At 39.9% G+C, this 20874-nt stretch overlaps 2 protein-coding genes across 13 annotated transcripts in view; one reads left to right on the forward strand and one right to left on the reverse strand.

Moving 5' to 3' along the window:
* Nucleotides 1-1456: 1456 nt before the first annotated feature.
* LOC117953131 (gamma-crystallin M1-like) lies at nucleotides 1457-2392 on the forward strand. Its single transcript, XM_034885955.1, has 3 exons — nucleotides 1457-1549; nucleotides 1680-1931; nucleotides 2065-2392. The coding sequence occupies exons 1-3, from the start codon at nucleotides 1541-1543 to the stop codon at nucleotides 2338-2340; spliced, it is 537 nt and encodes a 178-aa protein (XP_034741846.1). The 5' UTR covers nucleotides 1457-1540; the 3' UTR covers nucleotides 2341-2392.
* A 2775-nt stretch (nucleotides 2393-5167) lies between these two features.
* Nucleotides 5168-20874, reverse strand: part of LOC117953126 (gamma-crystallin M1-like) — a 16492-nt gene continuing 785 nt past the window's right edge. The window contains exons 1-4 of one of the 12 annotated variants that reach the window (XM_034885931.1): nucleotides 12824-12955; nucleotides 12452-12694; nucleotides 12125-12363; nucleotides 5168-5263 (exon numbers count right to left, since the gene is read on the reverse strand). In XM_034885931.1, coding sequence (XP_034741822.1) covers nucleotides 5224-5263; nucleotides 12125-12363; nucleotides 12452-12694; nucleotides 12824-12853 — 552 coding nt within the window. In that variant the 5' untranslated portion in view covers nucleotides 12854-12955 and the 3' untranslated portion in view covers nucleotides 5168-5223. Of the gene's footprint in view, nucleotides 5503-5615; nucleotides 5856-5970; nucleotides 6194-8939; nucleotides 9274-9372; nucleotides 9616-9859; nucleotides 10017-12062; nucleotides 12364-12451; nucleotides 12695-12823; nucleotides 12956-14641; nucleotides 14987-15096; nucleotides 15349-15458; nucleotides 15543-16185; nucleotides 16188-18129; nucleotides 18138-20874 lie in introns of those variants that run through there. The other 11 variants (XM_034885936.1, XM_034885930.1, XM_034885933.1 and 8 more) reach the window with 11 other exon arrangements.

Consider the following 20874-nt stretch of genomic DNA (forward strand, 5'->3'; position numbering starts at 1 on the left):
CAAACACACGCGTTGGAGGGAGAAAGACATAATGAATGGAAGTGAAAGAAAAGTAGATATCTAATCTATGACAGTAGTTTTAGGTTTACCATTTACATTAAGGACATGCCTCTCCACGCAATTAGATTATTTGTTATCATACATTTGTGTCAAGAAAATAGTTTTTCTTCCTGAAGATTTATCTGCGTGAACCAATCTTGAACCAATCCTCTGCAGCCTCTTTCTTATCCATCTAATCTCGTCAACTAAGTGTATAGAGTGATTGTTGTAGTAGTGAACTGAGCCCTGCTTAGTGTCACTTTGTTCTCCAAGCGGTTGTCACTGCTTTCAGAGTCAACTCACAGAGGTCAAGCCAGTAGATAATAGGATACGGACCACAAAACAATCCAAATCAGATTGCTTCTTAACACCTGCACACTGACGTCCTGCAGAAAAATGGAGTTGCACCCCTCCCCCCAACCTCCTTCATGCAGGTGTCTACCTAAAATTCCAACCCCAACCGGCCCGTCAGACACCGCCTACGATGAGCCTGGGTCTGTCCGAGGTTTCTGCCTAAAAGGAAGATTTTCCTCGCCACTGTCGCACTGTTGCTTGCTCTGGAGGAAACTACTAGAACTGTTGAGTCCTTGTAAATTCTGGAGTGTGGTCTATCTGTATAGTGTCTTGAGATAACTCTTGTTATGAATTGATACTATAAATAAAATTGAATTGAATTGAATTAAAGATGTCACTGTATGATCCCTCACTGGCCTCCCGCTCACAAAAACATCCAGTTGGATTTGTTAGAATGTGTTAAAAGTGTCACAGGTAGCAGCCCCACAGTATGTTTTTATTTATAATTTATAACATAACACAAATACAAATACAGTGTTTTTTCTTAATTCATTGCTGTTTTCATTGCATTTTAATAATGTGCATCAGTTTAAATACGTGCAGTTCATGAATCCCAAATGATCCCAAAATGACAGGTTCCATGTAAGCTCATTTTTGTATCGTTTTTCATTCCTACATGACATCTCATTGCTACAAATTCCCTTTTAAATATCAGATTTATGTAACATTGCATGAAACGGCATTCTTTTATTTTACAACATAGGAGTAATTTTCAGTTGGGGGGCTATTTTGAAAATGCAATCACATAATAATCAGTATGTTTCATTCTTTATTCTAACCGATTACTTCTACAGGTTTCTGGGTTTCACACTGTTTATCGCGGATGTGGCCTGATGTCATGTTGTTTCTATTGGTGATGATCAGACCATATGTGGAGAACCTTCTGACTGAGAGTGGAACACACACAAAGCTTATGCTTAAAATAGACAATGTAGATGAGGGCTGCCAGAAATGTATGGATGAAAAACTATTGTTACACATTTATAGACCCCGTTCAGCAAAAGTCATACTGCTAATTCATCGGTTTTGTACATTTGAATAACAACACATCATGGCCTGTGGGGTTAGTATAAAAAGGTCCTGGAGTCAGGAGTTGGCAGAGCAAGTTGAACCATCCAGTGGGCAAAAAAACTAAACCACCATCACCATGGGCAAGGTAATGGGTATTTTTTGTTATGTTTTTACATGTTAAAAAAACTAAATACATCAAAATTTAAAGTTATAACTGATATAAACATTCTTAAATCCAGATGAATCTTTAATCTTCCCTCTGTTCTCTACTGCAGATTGTCTTTTACGAGGAGAGGAACTTCCAGGGTCGCTCCTATGAGTGCATGAGTGACTGCCCTGACTTGTCCTCCTACCTGAGCAGGTGCCAGTCCTGCAGGGTGGAGAGCGGCTGTTTCATGGTCTACGAGCGTCCCAACTACATGGGTATGCAGTTCTTTATGAGGAGGGGCGAGTACCAAGACATGCAGCGCATGATGAGCATGGGAATGATGTTTGACTCCATCAGATCCTGCAGAATGATCCCCTTTGTAAGAGACCCCCTGTATTTATATATCCTTTTTATTTTTATACATTTGAACCTCTATTTTTTAAATGTGCGACCATACTTACATTTTACATACTTACATACTTACATTTTACATTACGGGCATTGTATTACAGCACAGAGGCCAGTTCAGGATGAGGATCTACGAGAGGGAGAACTTTGGTGGTCAGATGTACGAGCTGATGGACGACTGTGACAACATCATGGACCGTTACCGTATGAACGACTGCATGTCCAGTAACGTGATGGACGGCCACTGGCTGATGTACGAGCAGCCCCACTACAGAGGCAGGATGATGTACCTGAGGCCCGGAGAGTACAGGAGCTTCAGGGACATGGGCATGAGTGGCATGAGGTGGATGAGCATGAGGCGTATCACTGATATGTGCTAGACTTCTATGTATGACTTGAGTAAATAAAAACAATGTGTAATTCAAAACCATATTTGCCAAGCATTTGCGTCCTTTGTGTGTTTATGCATAGCAGTTAATACTAGAAAATTCTGCAACACAGTGTGCCTACTACTTGGTGCACACCCGAACAACACTGGCTAACAGTAAATCTGCTGTTTGACGTGTCCTGAAAAGAGAGGACAATATAGCCTACAGTAAACAGTCTCCACAAACGGAGAACTTGTTGCTATGGTGATTTCTGCAGTGAGGGAATGGAGGAGGAAGGGGGACACAGTATCTTTAAGGGGTCAAACATATCCATTTAATGATAATTATACCTCTTAAGTTTGTTCTGTATGCCTATTTCAAAAAAGTTGGTCCAAACGGCAAAAATATTCAAGAGATAAAGAGAGTTACAAGTTTGGAAAACCATTTGTGGTGTCAAATATATACAACACAGAGCAGGTAACACAAATGGAACCGTCTGCATCTTTCAAGAATTTTTTTCTTCATTTGTTGTATGGGGTGCTGGGAATAAACAGAGCCAAAACTGTAAGTCTGGTGTATTTCAAAGTTACATGTCTGCGACCGGCACAAGATTTCCTATATTTTATCGAACCATGATGTATGAAGAGTGAAAACTAAAGAGAGCAATTTGTTTTGAAAAAATTCAGAGAATTATACTGCAGCTCCCCCCTGCGTCCTTCCCTCTAGCTCTCAACATTTCCTTCCCTATACACACACATCGGAAAATCTGAAACGGTCTAAAAACTGGATACATAAACCGTGATTTAGTGCAAACCGTGTTTGATATCAAAATGCCCATTCAGCCCAACAAAGGCCACAGTCTTGTCTAAACTTTTTATTATTTTCTACATTCAAGTATGGAAGTACAGAAGCATGCCAAAGTTTTTTTTTTAAGCTATGTTAAACAATTTCCTGAAGATTTCCCATTAAAGTCTATGGAAAAGTTTTTTGCGTTTTTTTTTGCCAATTTTGTGAAAACCGTGCGGCTAATCTCTTATTCAAATCATAGCATACCATTCCTGGTCATTACACACGATTTGATATTGATATATTTTGTGTGAATGTGTGGGCATCGCTCCGTGACTAGTAGCGGGACAAAAGTGTGGTGGAATAATAACCATGGTGTATTTGAGTCATCCTGCCGATTACTACTGTTGCTAAATCTCATAATTAAAAAGTAACTAAATCTCATCCAAGCGGCAACTTACATACATGAAAAGTGAATCCAGTGCTGAAGTTCCTTAAACATGCATTCTATCTAATTTCCAGTAATTCAATTTCTATAAACATTTATGAGAACATGACATAATCAATGTGAAAAATCAAAGTCTACGGTTTACTTATCATAACTTGTTTCATGTGGCACATAAACACTGGTTTGTTGGACCCATCCACCTCCACTCAAACCTGCCCTAAATGGACTTTTTGGTCTTCATACTCATCTCTTCATTTCCGGAGTAGTTACTCTGAGTGTGTAATATTGACATGGATTGGAAGGTTGCTTATTCCTACCTTCTAATACAACACACAGGAGCGTTTACCATTATCATATCTAAACCAGAGAACGTAACGGTCACAGTTTAAGCACATTAACGTTGTGAAACAACAGTTACAGTTTAGTTTGGTTTAAGAAAAGTGCTACAGAACTAAGCAAAACCTGCTTAATTTAGTCTTGAAAAACAGTGTGGTGTGAATTTAAATCAAATATTACTTCCGGTTATGCACGGGACGCAGAACGTTTGTTCTGTAAAGTAAAAAAAAACATCTTCACCATCCACTTTTATTTTCAAATGGGACACGAACCCCGCTCTCCTGAATAGAAGTACAGATACTTGTGTTAAAAAAATACTCTGGTAAAAGTAGAAATACTGATTTAACTTCTTTCCTCAAAGTAGTAGTTGGGTCACTGGGTAGATCAGGCGCACATATACTTAGAGGTTTGCAAAGGTCCGGGTTGGAGTCCGACCTGTGACAATTTCCTACATGTCTTCCCCTCTTTCTCACCTAGCTGTCCTTTCTATTAAAGGCAGAGAAGCCCAAAGAACAACGCATGCTTCCCTGTAAGAACAATTTGTCTATTTTAAAGGTGCCCTAAGCGATGTTGGTTGACGTTACGTCTAGTTGACGTTGTTGACCTCATCCCGTCCCCTCCCTTCTGTGCTTCCGTGCACTAACCCCCACCCCCAAATCCTTCTTGTCGGGTATTGGCTGGAACGCTAGAACTCTGTTTGTGTATGCTTTGTGGTGCAGGTGGGCACAGTTTATTTTTGTTGCCGTTTGTAGACCCTGGGCAGTCTACACTGGGGACAGCTAGCCCATAGTGAGGAGATGTTCGCTGTCTGTGATAACAAATGTTCTAGCCTAAAACACGCGTGACATCGCTTAGAGCACCTTTAAATTGATACTGTAACATAATTTTGTTTTTTGTTTGTTTTAATTTTTTTGAAACTCATGAAGTAAATATTTACAGAACCCGAACAGATCATCAGCATGCATGACGAATAACCTTTTAAGTATTTTTTGTTATCTGAGTTACGTTATAAAGAATATTTAACATATAAATAATATGTGTTCGCTAACCCCAACATGCCACTGGAAAGACGGGGGGACCTTGTGATGCCATCTAATAGTGTGCAATGTAGTCACCCTAAAACCTTACTTGATTTTCTGGATATAGCCAATCATTTTTCAAGTCCCTAGTTGTGTGTAGGTGTGGAAATGCATGTGTCAACCTTTATACCATGATTTCACTTTGTTATATTAGTTTCACTCACTCACTAATAAGTAACGGAGGAATTAATTTAAAAGAGAATCATTAGATTTTTATTAAAAATCTTGCCTTTAAACACTGGTGCTCTAATAACAGGAGTCCATGATGCGCCTCATGCTCATCCACCTCATGCCACTCATGCCCATGTCCCTGAAGCTCCTGTACTCTCCGGGCCTCAGGTACATCTGCCTGCCTTTGTAGTGGGGCTGCTCGTACATCAGCCAGTGGCCGTCCATCACGTGGCAGGACTGGCAGTCGTTCATACGGTAACGCTCCATCATGTTGTCGCAGTCGTCCATCATCTCGTAACTCTGACCGCCAAAGTTCTCCCTCTCATAGATCTTCATCCTGAACTGACCTCTGTGCTGTAAATTCAAAAGAGTGAATAAGTGAACATGACTCACTGAAATCCTTCTTTAAATAGTGTAATACTTTCACATAAGGTTTCCTATGTGATGAAAATAATGAGTTACAATACCATGGGGATCATGCGGGATGACCTGATGCAATCACTCATGCCCATACGCTGGTAGTCGGAGTACTCTCCCCTCCTGACAAAGTACTGGTTTCCCATGTAGTTGGTGCGGTCGTAGACCATGAAGCAGCCGCTCTCCACCCTGCAGGAGTGGCACCTGCTCAGGTAGGAGGTCAGCTCAGCGCAGTCACCGCTGGTCTCATAGGAACGACCCTGGAAGTTCCTGTCCTCGTAGAAGATGATCTGAAAAAGACATTTTAATGACAGTGTTTCATTATTAAAAGGATAAATTACATTATTTTTTTTTACATCGTCAACCCTAATTAGAGTAAATATCCAAAGCTAAAGCTGCACACACCTTGCCCATGGTCATGACTACAGTTACTTTGAGGTCTGCACAGCTGTGGCTCAAATGGTACTGCACACTTTTCTCGATGTCCCCCCTGTTGCTTTTATACCTGACCCCACATCCACAGGATACATCACACCATTGTTCAAATTCCTGACAGAGCAACTGGGAGCAGAGGCCCCCGTGTACATTTTAATTCAAAGTGAACTTCAACAGATTGTGATTTGCAGTGGTTGCATTTGTGAGAAGAGGCCCTGCTTTGTATTATATGAGCTGCTAAACAACACAGGACATGTTTTTCACAAACATACTGTTCCTTGCTTTGAAGGGCTTATTAAATATGTTACCTCCAATTTAATGTTTTAATAGGTAAAACAGAAAAGACACTAGAAGAAACAGGATTGATAGCAGTGAACAAATACACAACTTGCTGAAGCAGATTAAACTGTATGATACTAGAAAACTTGGTGATTGTATGAAATTGAATCATCATTATATATAGAAAAGATTAGGGCCACATGTAACATTTATTTAATTTCTGAAATTAAACCACTGTCATAATCATACACCAGAAAACATGTTGAAAATTCTTTTTAATTTCCAGTCACCTAAGTAACTGTATTCATAACCATGGGCAGGTTGACGATGTAAAAAATAAATAATGAAATTTATCCTTTTAATAATGAAACACTGTCATTATAATGTCTTTTCAGATAATCTTCTACGAGGACAGAAACTTCCATGGTCGTTCCTATGAGACCAGTGGGGACTGCGCTGGACTGACCTCCTACCTGAACAGGGGCCACTCCTGCATGGGAAGAGCCAACTGAAGACTTAATAAAGTATGTTATTCTAAAATCAAAGATACAGATACAAAAAATATTTGTCTTTTCAAATCTGGCATACAATTGATCACATTAAAAGATCTCATCTGTTTTTTTCTTAAAATTATTTTACTCACACCTTTATCTAATACCAATGAATTCGTGAGTGTTTCCCTTTGCAAACAAACAATTATAAAGTTTATATAAGTAACCACTTGAGTCTGTTTACTTTAAATGAAATAGAGGAAGTTTAATTGTGAAACCACTTAATAAATGAGACTTTAGAACACAACAGTTGCATCAGAAAACATGTTTGACACTTTGAGGAGGTTGGAGGTTGGTCTCTTGCTCTGCAATAACGGCTAAACAGACCCTGACTTCAACTCTTTATAATACTTAAAAACTTGATAAATATGTGGTATTCCAGGCTGTGTTTCACTATAGACACTTTCTGGGTCTTGGGCAGATTAGCTAGATAAGATAAACCTTTTCTTGATTCCCAGAGTGGAAATTGGATTGGTCTATATAAATTAGGCAGCTACCAGATTTAGATTTATGAAAAAACAGGTGTAAATGTAGCATTAGTGGTTATTTGTTATTGTCACAGCCCAGGCTCAGTGAGCTGGACAAAAGGGAAAATCCTAAAAGAAGTTATCTCAGGACACTTTACAGATAGAGTAGGTCTAGACAGAACTATAGTATCAGAGACCCAACGATTCCTCCCCAGAGCAAGCATTTGGGGTGACAGGGGTGAGGAAACCGGATAAGCGGATGAAGATGGATGGAGGGGCGAGGAAGAACTTCCTTTTAAAAGTCAGAAACCTCAGACAGAACAAGGCTCTTGGTGGGCGTCCATCTGCAACTGCCGGTTGGGACAGAGACACTGATACAGATATACAGAAATATTCTACCAACCTTTAGGATAAAAGAACTATAACTAGAAATAATAGTCAAGAAGGACCATGGCAGCAGCTGCAACCATAATCCACGTGCTACCACAATCCAAGGAAATTGGCGATTCAAGAAATTACTATGACTCCAGGGAATAAACTCCCACAGCTAGGTTGGTAACAAGCATTAGTGGGACAGATGGAGAGAGGAGGAAAAAGGATGTCAGAGTTTCATATGAAGTCCACATAGGTGTAAACAACTAGGCTTTACCATGTGGTTTTTTCCTTTAGACTATATATTTATTGACTTATTGACCATGCTATATGGTGATATATATTGTTATCAAGGTATAAAATGACCTTTATCGGAATAGAAGATGTCGGCCCCAGTTCTAAATTTATTGACGTTATCATTTTAAAGTGGAAAGAAGTTACTGAATACTGGCTTCTTTCAAACTGTTAAACTCTCCATCTAAAGTGCACAGTACCATTTTCAATCAATTCCTCATGGTCTCCATTCAGTTGTTAATCCTAATTTAAATCCACGACTGTGTGGTCTCTGATGTTGTGGAGGAATGTGTACTGAATACCATTCGTGGATTGTCCCTTTAACAACTGAATCAGCCAACTGGTAAAAAGCTACATAACAAAAAATACTGTGACCTCACGTATTTACTCCTCCTCGAGTAAAACTACAACACAATATTATTTTATGTGAAAAATAACCTATAACCTCACTAACCTTATGTTTTTATACTCCAAGCTACACCCTAAAATAGTTATTCATAAAATCAATAACAACATCAGCAATAACTCATTTACTAGTGCTATTACAAATATATATATATATATATATATATATATATATATATATATATATATATATATATATATATATATATATATTTATAAGTCTTATTAAACTACCTAAATTTAAAATATTCTTTAATGCATTTCTTGGTAACTATACATTAACTTTAATTTAAAGAAGAGGAATCTCCCCCTCCTGTCTTTTCATAAACCAATATATATATATATTAAATAATATTTATAACTTTGCAAGAGCTTCTTTAGAGGAGTATATGAGGTGGTAAATTATGGATATAATGTAGAGCATAACAGAACCAATGAACAAGAAACCACAATTATTTTTAATCTCGATCTCTTTTTCTTTTGCATATTGAAGAATTGCATTCAAATTTTACAATACACCAAAATAAATCGGATTGATAGATTTCCAACCATAATGATTGCACATGCCATGTTGAATTTGGAAAATATTTTATTTCAGAGTTGTTTTTAAAAGAGATTTATTTGTAAAGTTAACAGGAGTCAGTGATGCGTTTGATGGAGCTGAACCTATTTCCATCATATCCCATGTCCCTGAAGCTCTTGTACTCTCCGGGCCTCAGGTACATCATCTTGCCTCTGTAGTGGGGCTGCTCGTACATCAGCCAGTGGCCGTCCATCACGTTGCAGGACTGGCAGTCAGACATATGGTAACGGTCCTGGATGTTATCGCAGTCGTCCATCAGCTCGTACATCTGACCTCCAAAGTTCTCCCTCTCGTAGAGCCTTACTTTGTAGGATCCTTTGTGCTGTTATTAGTAAATATGTAGTAATTAGTCATTTTGATGGAATATAAACTCCTGTTAGTAGTTATTTGAGATACATTTAATAACATATGGGTGTCATACCATGGGAATGTTACGACAGGACCTGATGCAGTCACCGAAACCCATCATACGCTGGTAGTCAGAGTACTCCCCTCTCCTCAGGAAGTACTGCTGACCCATGTAGTTGGGACGGTCGTACACCATGAAGCAGCCGCTCTCCACCTTGCAGGAGTGGCACCTGCTCAGGTGAGAGGACATGTCAGCACAGTCGCTGCTGGTCTCATAGGAGCGACCCTGGAAGTTCTTGTCCTCGTAGAAGATGATCTAGACTCCAACAGAGCAGCTAAAGTTCAGTTTCAAACGTATGGATGAATGGTTACCAATATAAACCCTGATGTAAACAGCAATCATTATGGAAATGGATTTATGGTAAAAGTGCCAAAAAAGGACACATCCATGTAGCCTTTTATAGAACAATAATTTACAATATACATGCAAAGACAAAAACTGAATGTGTGCATACTTCATGGGAGCAACAATACCAGTAAAATATCCACGATACGCTTACCTTGCCGTGCATGGTGGCTGATACATTGACTGATGCTATAGCAAATCCTATCCTGGATTTAAGCCTTTTTTATACCTAACGTGGCATCAACACAATCGATGGCACCATTGTATGGAATCCATGAGTCAGCAGCATGCAATGTTAGACCCTCTGTTTGTAAATGCTGATGGGAAAGGCTTATTATGCATACTCACAGGCTCTATCATTCTAGATCAAATGGCTTCTGTAGCTGTTGTTTGAATTTGTGATTACATTAAATTTCGTCATCATCATTGTGATTCAATTCTTTTGAGTTTAAAAGTAACATAGAGGGATCAAAAGGTTGAAAGTCTGAAGCATCTTTAAGGTATAGTGTAAATTTATTCTGTTATCACAAATGTTCATGCAGTACTGATACTAAAAATTGTTTCAAACAATAATGTAACCTTGAACTTCACTGATCTTAGCATTCTCAAGTGCTCATAAAAAGGTGTTGGCGTAATTTAAATATCTGCATGAATTATGTCCGTGCAGCAAATACCTCTTTGATTTATGGCAACCATTACTATATGTTTTGTAACATTGGTTTTCCAACTTTTTCCGCAATGATGTTCCCCCTTTGAAATTATTTTGCAAAACATTTTGGGTAGATAAAAAGCCTATATAACATACTAAACAACAACCTTGTAACTGAAAGACAGTAACACAAAAATGCTACATTACATGTTTATAATCCATCACAAATTCGTTCAGTTTTTTTTAAAATATTAATTTTGGTCAAAATCTCATGTACCACAGTACTCCAAAGTACCCCTAGGGTTACATGACCCCCTTTTTAGAAACAACGTTATTATATCCCAAAAATATTATTGCATGGCCACTAATTATTGTAGCGAGAAACAAGATCAGGTTAAATCAAGTTCCAGATTTGCAGGTGCAATATGTGGCCCTTTGCTGCTTGTCATTCCCCCTCTTTCTCCCCTTTAATGTCTTCAGCATTAAAATAAAGGCCTAAAGTGGCCAAAATATATTCTTAAAAAACAAAATAGTTGCTATATGTAACATATTTACTGTGTTAATCAAAAATAATGTGTCCTCCGATATTAAGAAAACATCCTAAATTGAAACACCATGTTTTCTAACAACAGGGCTTAAGCCATTTTCTCCTTTTGAAATTTTTGTTCTGTGACGGAATGTCTGTTTGTGGTTAGGCCTGTGTGTTGGTATCAACTGCAATTTTGACAGCTGTGTGACACAGTGAACCAACAGATGCTCATTTTGACACTCAAGGATCTGGGTGTCTCAGATTCTGCGTTCTCTTTGCTCATAGCTTACCTGGCAGACCAAACCTACTGGGTAACTTGGAGAGGGTCTACAGTCTCTCAAAACCTTCTTCCTTATAATTTGGGGTTCCTTAGGGATCTGTCCCGGGTCCCCTCCTCTTTTCTCTGTACACCAACTCTTAACTGTCAACTCTATTCACTCGCATAGCTTTCCGGAGTCTGAAACGTAAGTAGGGGCACATATCTCGGCTTGTCTGACTGACATTCTTCTTGGATGTCCATTTGAAACTCGACCTTGACAAGACCGAGGTCCTTTTCCTTCCAGGGATGAGCTTTCCTACCCAGGACCTGGCTATAACAATTGACAACTCTGTGGTATTCCCCACCCAGACGGCTAAAAACCTGGGTATGACACTTGATGACCAACTCTCCTTCACTGCTGCAACTTGCTGCGAGGATACGTTCCCTTCTAACACATAAGGCGGCTCAGGTTTCGTTTCAGGCTCTAGTCATCTCAGGTCTAGACTACTGCCACTCCCTCTTGCAAGTGCAATCTGGCCCCTGCACCTCATTCAAAACACAGTAGCTTGTCTTCAACCTTAAGTTCTCTCACAATACACACCAATGCTGCCTGCATCTGCTTCAAGACACTAGTACATGCATACATATTTTTGTACATTTAAATTTTCTGTTCCAGAAGTATTTATTGACTCTTAAATGTTTGTGTGATAATGCATGTTTTAACAATTTGGTTGCATTCTGTGATATAATCAATTATTAATTCTTTTTATTTATTTTATTCAAGGGAAAAATGCCAGAAAATCTTTAATGTTGTGAACGTGCTTTGTTTGAACACCTCTTTATATTTGATCCTCATTGTTTATTCAGTCTACTGTGGAAAGAAAAAAAGCCACAAGCTCAAGTTTTTTTGTTTTCTTTTCATTTTTTATTTTTAAATGAAAATGTCTAACACATGTCCATGATGCGCCTCATGCTCATCCACCTCATGCCACTCATGCCCATGTCCCTGAAGCTCCTGTACTCTCCGGGCCTCATGTACATCATCCTGCCTCTGTAGTGGGGCTGCTCGTACATCAGCCAGTGGCCGTCCATCACGTGGCAGGACTGGCAGTCGTTCATACGGTAACGGTCCATGATGTTGTCGCAGTCGTCCATCAGCTCATTCATTTGTCCACCAAAGTTCTCCCTCTCGTAGATCCTCATCCTGAACTGGCCTCTGTGCTGTTTTTTGTGTGTAGAGAGAATAAAAATGTCTTAATATCAAGTTTTGTGCTTGTTGTCCATATGACTGATGCTGTTTAATACCTACCATGGGGATCATACGGCAAGACCTGATGCTGTCTCTCATTCCCATCATGCTCGTGTAGTCAGCGTACTCCCCCCTCTTCATGAAGTACTGGTTTCCCATGTAGTTGGGACGGTCGTAGACCATGAAGCAGCCGCTCTCCACCCTGCAGGAGTGGCACCTGCTCAGGTAGGAGGTCAGCTCAGAGCAGTCACTGCTGGTCTCATAGTGGCGACCCTGGAAGTTCCTGTCCTCATAGAAGATGATCTGAACACAGGGGATGCATTAGTTTATACTCAACGGTAAAATTTACATAATTGTATCTCGCAGGTCTACTGTAAAGTGTTTAAACTACAACTGATGTAATTTATTTTGTGAAATGATCCTGGAGCTTACCTTGCCCATGCTCATGTCAGTGGTGGTCATACTTGTAAATGAACCCCTGCTGATGCTACTGCTGCACTGCTGTCCTGTTTGGTTTAACCCTTGCTTTTATACCCAACCAAACCCTACATACCCAGTGGGCCCCCATTGTTTATATCCCTTACCCAGCAACATGGTATGGAGTGCTGTACGGGCTTGTGTTTCTGTGTTGCATAATCACATGACTGGGCCCTCGAAGACTTTAGAAATGTTACCCTTTGAACAAGTAACAGAAAGCTTCTTTTTTTACACTTATCCAATTCTAATGTCAGGTCTGTTTCACTGTTTTACTATTATGTCAGAGGCAGTTCAATTAAAACACTAACAACCGGTATTGGTTATAGTGTTATATTAGGAGCAGTAGTGATAGTTGTACTTCATGATGCACCATAATTACTATCGGAGGATGAACAGTTAGTGCATCACTGTGAGTCGGATGTGGATTTTATAATAAAAAGGAAATAGGTCAAACAAAGACCACATCAGCCTGACCTGACTGACATAAGGCATCAACAACAAAAATGGGTGTTTTTTATCCACCCAGCTGTAATTTCATTTTGCATTCTGGAGCTTGCTGGTGTCCGTCACTCCTGCCGTCAGGTGACCACTGTTCAACATTCACTGCTCTGCGTCCTCTTCTTTGAAGGCATAAGGACTCCACTAGAAATGTGTGGTTTGCAGTGGTCAGCCTGCAGGGTGCTGCCTCCGTCATTGTTTCTCTAGGGAAATAATCTCAAACTGAGTCTCCAACAGCCTAACAACACACACCATACATGTCAGCTAACCTGTGCGTTGGACTTGTAAACCGAAAACTGGCTAGCGAGACAAGGCAAACTCAAGAGTAATATTTCCTGTTTACAATGTTTACCAATTTGCATAAACATCTAAAATTAGCTAACACTAGCTAGCTCAAGTTTCTACCGTTAGCTACATCACGGGTGGACCACGATTGCAGCTCTGATCACATGTTTGTTTAAGTCCAAAACACTTTTCATGTTTTGTTGGCTGTACAGATATTCACTCATGGTCTAAAACCTTTTACTACTTTAGCAGCCAGTAAGTTTTATTGAGCACTAATCAGCAACACCATTGGGAAGGTTATTTGGCTAATTAAATTCAGGTGTCTCACAAGTGAATAGTAAAGAAATGTTTGTAATAATTAATACTAATTTGTACCTTGCTTTAAAAGTGTAATGGCCTTTTGATTATCCATAGCTTGTAATATTATGAATTGTTACATCCAGAATATTAATCCTTCTCTCATCCATTTAAGGCTTTGTCTGACACAGTTAACTGTAGAGCAACATATGATGAGAAATTTTGTACTGTCAATATTAGGGTGACCAAATGTCCTCTTTTGCCCGGACATGCCCACTTTTTACGTAAAGAAGGTGCTGGGGATCTCAACGCTCACATGGACACCAAAAAACCTTTTCTCATTACATCAACAAGGTTTTAAGAGATATTTAGTTGAAGCTGGATTTTGAAGCTGACACTGAATAGGTCATATTTAGAACATTATTTCATATTTATTTATTTATTTGAAAAGTAGCTATTATTTTGTTACAGACTTTATTTCATTACATAAGTTATATTTGCACTATTGAAGCATGATGAAGCATGTTCATTAACCTCTAAAAAGCCTGTCTGAATTTGTGTATTAAGGCCGGGTGAGTGTCCTATTTTTTTGGAAATCAAAATATCTCTCACTCTAAAATATCACTCTATTCAAAATGTGCTTGCTAACAACAGCTTGCCGTCTAGAATTTTTTAAATTTCAGACCCAATATGTTTTGGTATTATATTGTATATTATTTAATTGGGAATAGATACATTCAGTGAAAACTTCATTAACATTTAGTAGCAGGAATCAGTGATACGCCTCATGCTCATCCACTTCATGCCACTCATGCCCATGTCCCTGAAGCTCCTGTACTCTCCGGGCCTCATGTACATCATCCTGCCTCTGTAGTGGGGCTGCTCATACATCAGCCAGTGGCCGTCCATCACATGGCAGGACTGGCAGTCGTTCATACGGTAATGGTCCATGATGTTCTCGCAGTCATCCATCATCTCGTAACTCTGACCAACAAAGTTCTCCCTCTCATAGATCTTCATCCTGAACTGTCCTCTGTGCTGTAAAACAATACAGGGAAACTGTAAGTATGTCCACACATTTTAAAACTAAAAATGAAGTTTAAATGTTTAAAAATGAAAAAGACGTATTAATACACAAGGTCTCTTACATAAGGGATCATTCTGCAGGATCTAATGGAGTCGAACATCATTCCCATGCTCATCATGCGCTGCATGTCATGGTACTCGCCCCTCTTCATGAAGAACTGCATACCCATGAAGTTGGGACGCTCGTAGACCATGAAACAGCCGCTCTCCACCCTGCAGGAGTGGCACCTGCTCAGGTAGGAGGACATGTCAGCGCAGTCGCTCATGCACTCATAGTGGCGACCCTGGAAGTTCCTCTCCTCGTAGAAGATGATCTGAAAATAGTGAATTGTAATGGTTTGAGAGAAATAAGCAGCAAGGTGATTTTAGTGATCCTATTTTGTAAACAGTAATTTCTGCTAATTACAAAAGATTACAGATTTACCTTGCCCCTCATGTTCATGCCGCTGTTGGTCATGTTGGCTGTAGTTGTGCTCTTGCTGAACTGCCTTCCTACCTGGTTTAACCCTTTCCTTTTATACACGACCAATGTAAAGAAGGAGTGCCCCTCCCCCTCAGAGAGCCCCCTTACTCAGCAACTCACTATGGAAGCTAACAGAATGTAGAGGTTTTGTCTTTTTTTACTTTATTGTACTGTGTACAATGATGTCCCGACAAAAAGAGTATTGTTTGCCTTTTTTCCGTTTACCTCTTTTTTTTATATATATACTTTTATAGGAAATATGCAATACAATACTAATAGTCCCAGATACATTTAACCCCCTTTAAGGACTGGGTACAATGATGTCCCGACAAAAAGAGTATTGTTTGCCTTTTTTCCGTTTACCTCTTTTTTTTATATATATACTTTTATTGGAAATATGCAATACAATACTAATAGTCGCAGATACAATTAACCCCCTTTTTTTTTTTTTAAACATATGTACATGGACACAGGTACACACATAAAAACCAAAAAATAAAAAAATAAAAAACACTGATAAGAATGCAGGAGAAAATATTTAAGTTAAATCAGAGTACCGTGTAACAAACAATGAACAACCCCCCACCCACGCCCCCACTCAGCTCACCACAACCAACACACACATTACTGGTTATTTATGCAAAACAGAGGAACAACAAAAATAGGCACACATTCAGTTGAGTAGTACTTCTAAATTAGTGAAACAGAAAATAAAGAACAAGGTTCTTGGCAGTAAGTCAGACTCGTCCTAGGTAAGGGTTGGCCCCCGCCAGGGCTGCGCTTTGTCACCAATCCTGTCTGTAATATTTATGGACAGGATATCAAGACGTAGTCAGGGTGGGGAGGGGTTGCAGTTCAGTGGGCTTGGAATATTATCGCTGCTTTTTGCAGATGGTCCTGATGGCGTCATCGGTCGGTGACCTTCAGCACTCACTGGATTGGTTCGCAGCCGAGTATGAAGCAGCTGGGATGAGGATCAGCACCTCTAAATCTGAGGCCGTGGTTCTCAGCAGGAAACCTGCCTTCTTCAGGTAGGGAGTTAGTCATTACCCCAAGTGAAGGAGTTTAAATACCTTGGGGTCTTGTTCGCAAGAGAGGGGAGCGTGAGATTGGTCGGAGAATCGGAGCAGCGAGTACGGTGTAACATTCCATTTAATGCACCTTCGTGACTTAAAGAGAGCTGAGCCAGAAGGCAAAGCTCTCAATCTACCGGTAAGTGTTCGTTCCTACCCTCACCTATGGTCATGAAGGCTCGGTCATGACCGAAAGAACGTGATCCAGGGAACAAGCGGCCTAAATGGGTTTTCTCTGGAAAGTGGCTGGCGTCAAAAACTTTGAGGATAATAGAAAAGAAATCTGAAAAGCTATTGGAGCTCACCCGGAAATCAAAGTTTTGACATAGTTGCTGGCTTTATCCACAGAAACAAAGTCCTTCTCAACACCGTTGAATGGGATGCAAAGTTGCGCTGGCTGAATCAGAACATATCAAGCACCGACAATGCAACGAAGTTGGCGTCTGACCTTGTTGAAAGCAGTCCGAGGCCAGCCATCTTGGCAGTGTGATCCGGGAAGAGTGAGACAGTCAAGTTTTTGACTTTAATCTTTTGGAGCTCTTTAGTGCGGTGCAAAATGTCAACACAATCATTGTAATAATGAAATCTGCGCACAATGGCTCGCGGACGATAACTGGGCTTGGGTTTGGGTTGGAGGGTCCGATGGGACCGGTCCAAAAGCGGCTCCTTTTCCAGATTGAACGCTTCTTCACTAAGGCGGCTACAGCAGCAGTGGTAGGATAGTAGGTACTCCCACTATCCTAACGTCGTTACGCCGTGATCTAGACTCTGTGTCTTCACATTCATTTTCCAGCTTGGCTATGGCAGCTGAGAGGCAGTTGATAGTAGTTTTCATCCCGGCGATGTCATCGGAGCACTCGCTAAGCGCGTGCTCTATCTCTCCGAGCGTACCTTTTTAGCTTGGACGTGGTAGCATTGGTAGCAACTTCATCATTCGCCAGCTTTGACTTCACCTCTTGCAGGTTGAGCTTGATAGTAGACAATGCATCCCCGAAAGTATACTGAAGTTCCTTTTTAAAAATATCAGCAATATTTTTCCTCATCGAGGCCAGCAACTTGAGCTGGAGGGCAGTGATGTCAAGGTTAGCATGCGTCTAAGCGGTCTCTGCAGCAACAGGTGGCTCACTCGAGTATGGGGTCGGGGTTTGAAGGCCAGGCCGCAATTGTGTCCGAATAGTGTTGCAAGTTTTAGAGTTCTTTCCAGCCATTTTACGCAGTCCAGAGTAAAATTTCGCGGCATTTTATAATTTATAAATTTAATTTAATTCAAATTAAATTAAAAGAAATGTAATATTTCAAATGTTATTGTTTTAACCACTGTAACTACAGTGGGGCTTGAAAGTTTGGGCACCCCAGGTAAAAATTTGTATTAATGTGCAAAAACAAGCCAAGAAAAGATGAAAAAATCTTCAAAAAGCATAAAATGACAGATTAGATATTTGAATAATATGTCACAAAAAGTTGGATTTTATTTCCGTCATTTACACTTTCAAAACAACAGAAAACAAAAAATGGCGTCGGCAAAAGTTTGGGCACCCTGCAGAGTCAATACCTTGTACTGCCCCTTTTGGCTATTATCACAGCCTGGAAACGTGTCTTGTAGCCAGCCAAGAGTCTTTAATTCTTGTTTGAGGTATCTTTGCCCATTCTTCCTCACAAAAGTCTTCCAGTTCTTTGAGATTTCTGAGCTGTGTGTCACACACTGCTCTTTTAAGGTCTATCCATAGATTTTCAATTATGTTGAGGTCAGGAGATTGTGAAGGCCATGGCAAAACCTTCAGTTTACACCTCTTGATGTAATCCACCGTGGATTTTGAGGTGTGTTTAGGATCATTATCCATTTTTAGAAGCCCTCCTCTGTTTAACTTCAGCTTATTCACAGATGGCATCAAGTTAGCGTCCAAAATTTGATGAAATTTTATTGAACATTTATGAGGTTGCATTCGTGAATGGTCATTAATTTACATTTATTGCAATTGAGTGTTACTGATAAATTGGTGGTTAGTAAGTGGTGCAGGAGATATTTCTAAAATTGTGTTTTGGGGACCCCAAAACACAACGGCAGGCTAATGCAAAATGTAAATAAATTGAACAAGCCCTTGCGACACAAAAGGACAGACAACACAAGGGTTAAAAAGGTTCTTATATTGCCCCGTGTTGCCGTAGCCATAAACAATACCTAGAAGTAGGGCAGAGTCATCCATAAAACATTTAAAATCAAGTGACCATCATTGCTAGATTTTGTTGTTGCCAAGTTCCCCTGACAGTTATTGAATAGGATTGCGACTCCTGCAGATCTTGATGTGCCATGTGAGAAAACTAGTTTATCTACCCATTGAGTTGACCAGATTTTTAATCAGTTGAGTTCATTGGGTTAGTATCTATTTTGGACTTATGTTTTTACAGTAGAGTTTTTCTTTTCAAGTTGTCTCGTAGGCCCCTAGAGTTAATAGTTAAAAGTTTAAGATTGTTTTTTAAGAACATCATTTTCTTTAAAATATAAAGTAAATGAAATAAAGTGCCAATAAAGAGACAAAGTTTTATAACAACAATAACAAGGTCTCTTTTTTAAAGTCCAAGCTGAGAAAAGAAAACTTCAGGCAGGTCCCTAAATTGTGTCATTGAGAATGCCCTTGGGTCAACAAGAGAGTAAACAAGTGTTTACAAATGCACATATTGAAGTATTCTATCGTATTCTTCTTTGTGCAGTTTTAGTACCATGAAGTCACTTTACATAGTGAGGAGAACATACATGAGAAGCAGAGAATGTTCAAAACTATATAAACAGTGACTACTATCGGTTGATTATTTGAGTGGCATTTTAACCAACTTTGATAGTGACTGAATACAATGTTACAGTGCTTCCCGCAATTACAGCCACAGGGCCTCTGTAAAATGCCACCTTACCCGTCGCTCTGGCTTGCAAGATTTTTGGCCACAGTTCTTATGCCTGGAGATTCTTCTTGGTGAAATCTTGATCTTTACACACAGGAGAATCCTTCGCTGCTTTCGACACTTCATTCTGGTGACGCCTCCACAGAAACTGGATGATGATCTGGCGGCCCCGACCGCCTCCTCCTCTTCTCCCGACGCAATGAACTGAGTCAACAACGTCTTCAATCTCTTCTTCCCATTGTGAAAAGATTTTGAGCAGCAGCTCTCAAATTTTCTCAGAGGTTTTCTCTTTCCTTTTCCTTGAGACTAGAAAGTCTTAGGTTCCAGCGGCGTTTATATCTTTCTTTGTATTTTCTCTTTAAGTTTTATGTTTTCTTTCTTCGGGCCAGAGTGCTCTTTTTCCATCACCTCCAACTTGACGTGCATTCAGTGAGTCCGACTGAGTTCAGCTCGACTTGCTGCATAATGCTGGCAACAATGTCGGAGCTTTCTTTAAGTTTTCTTAAAGTAATTTCCTGACTTATATATATATATCAGGGCTGCCAACTCTCACGCATTGGCCGTGAGACACACGCATTTGACTGGTTTCACACGCTCACACGCCACACCCCCGATTTCTCACGCCGAAGTGTCAGCCCGGTTGGTCAAAATTCTGAAAGATGAGTTTATCTATAGATCTACCTATTGAGCCACTCGTAATCGACTAGTTGTGATTTCAGAGACTGAGGGGGTTCAAGAGCGCTCCCTGTCTCTGGAAGTTTCGAATTGTCGCAAACTGAGAACATTTTTTTAACGATCCATCCCAGGTGCATTTCCACGGCTTCAGGTATGTGCTCTGAGTATCACAGACCGTCCGTCGCTTCGTGACCACTCTCTCTGTAAAGATAGAGGTGAGCAGCGCGGCTGGTAGTGTAGCAACTTCAGTTCATGTTAGTGGACTCGCTCTGCTGGGGACAGTGACGCGTTGCATCCGTTCAGACCTCCGATGATTAGGAGCGTACAGCCTCCTCTAAACTTTGTCAGAGAGGAGGAGGAGTTATATTTTGAATGTGCTCAAAGTTGTAAACATGTGCAAAAATCCAATGAAACACATCTGAGCTATACTATACTATATATACAAAACTATATATACTATACTATATATAGCCTACTATACTGCAACGTTGGGCCACTATTTATAGGCACTAACCTCGGTGCATCTCTAAATGAAACTGTAAATAATTAATTTGATGTTTTATAAAATGAACAAATAGTTTTTATTTTCCCAAAAAGTAAATACAGTAAGTGGGGTACAGAGGATGAGGGCCAAACATTACTGAACCTTGGCACACAGGTTAAAGGATAAGAATCTATGTAACTCAATGGTTCTTATTCTTTAGAATTTCAGTGGTCTTAGTTAATCCCTCAAC

This window comes from Etheostoma cragini, chromosome 11, assembly GCF_013103735.1.
Source record: "Etheostoma cragini isolate CJK2018 chromosome 11, CSU_Ecrag_1.0, whole genome shotgun sequence".
Lineage (NCBI taxonomy): Eukaryota > Metazoa > Chordata > Actinopteri > Perciformes > Percidae > Etheostoma > Etheostoma cragini.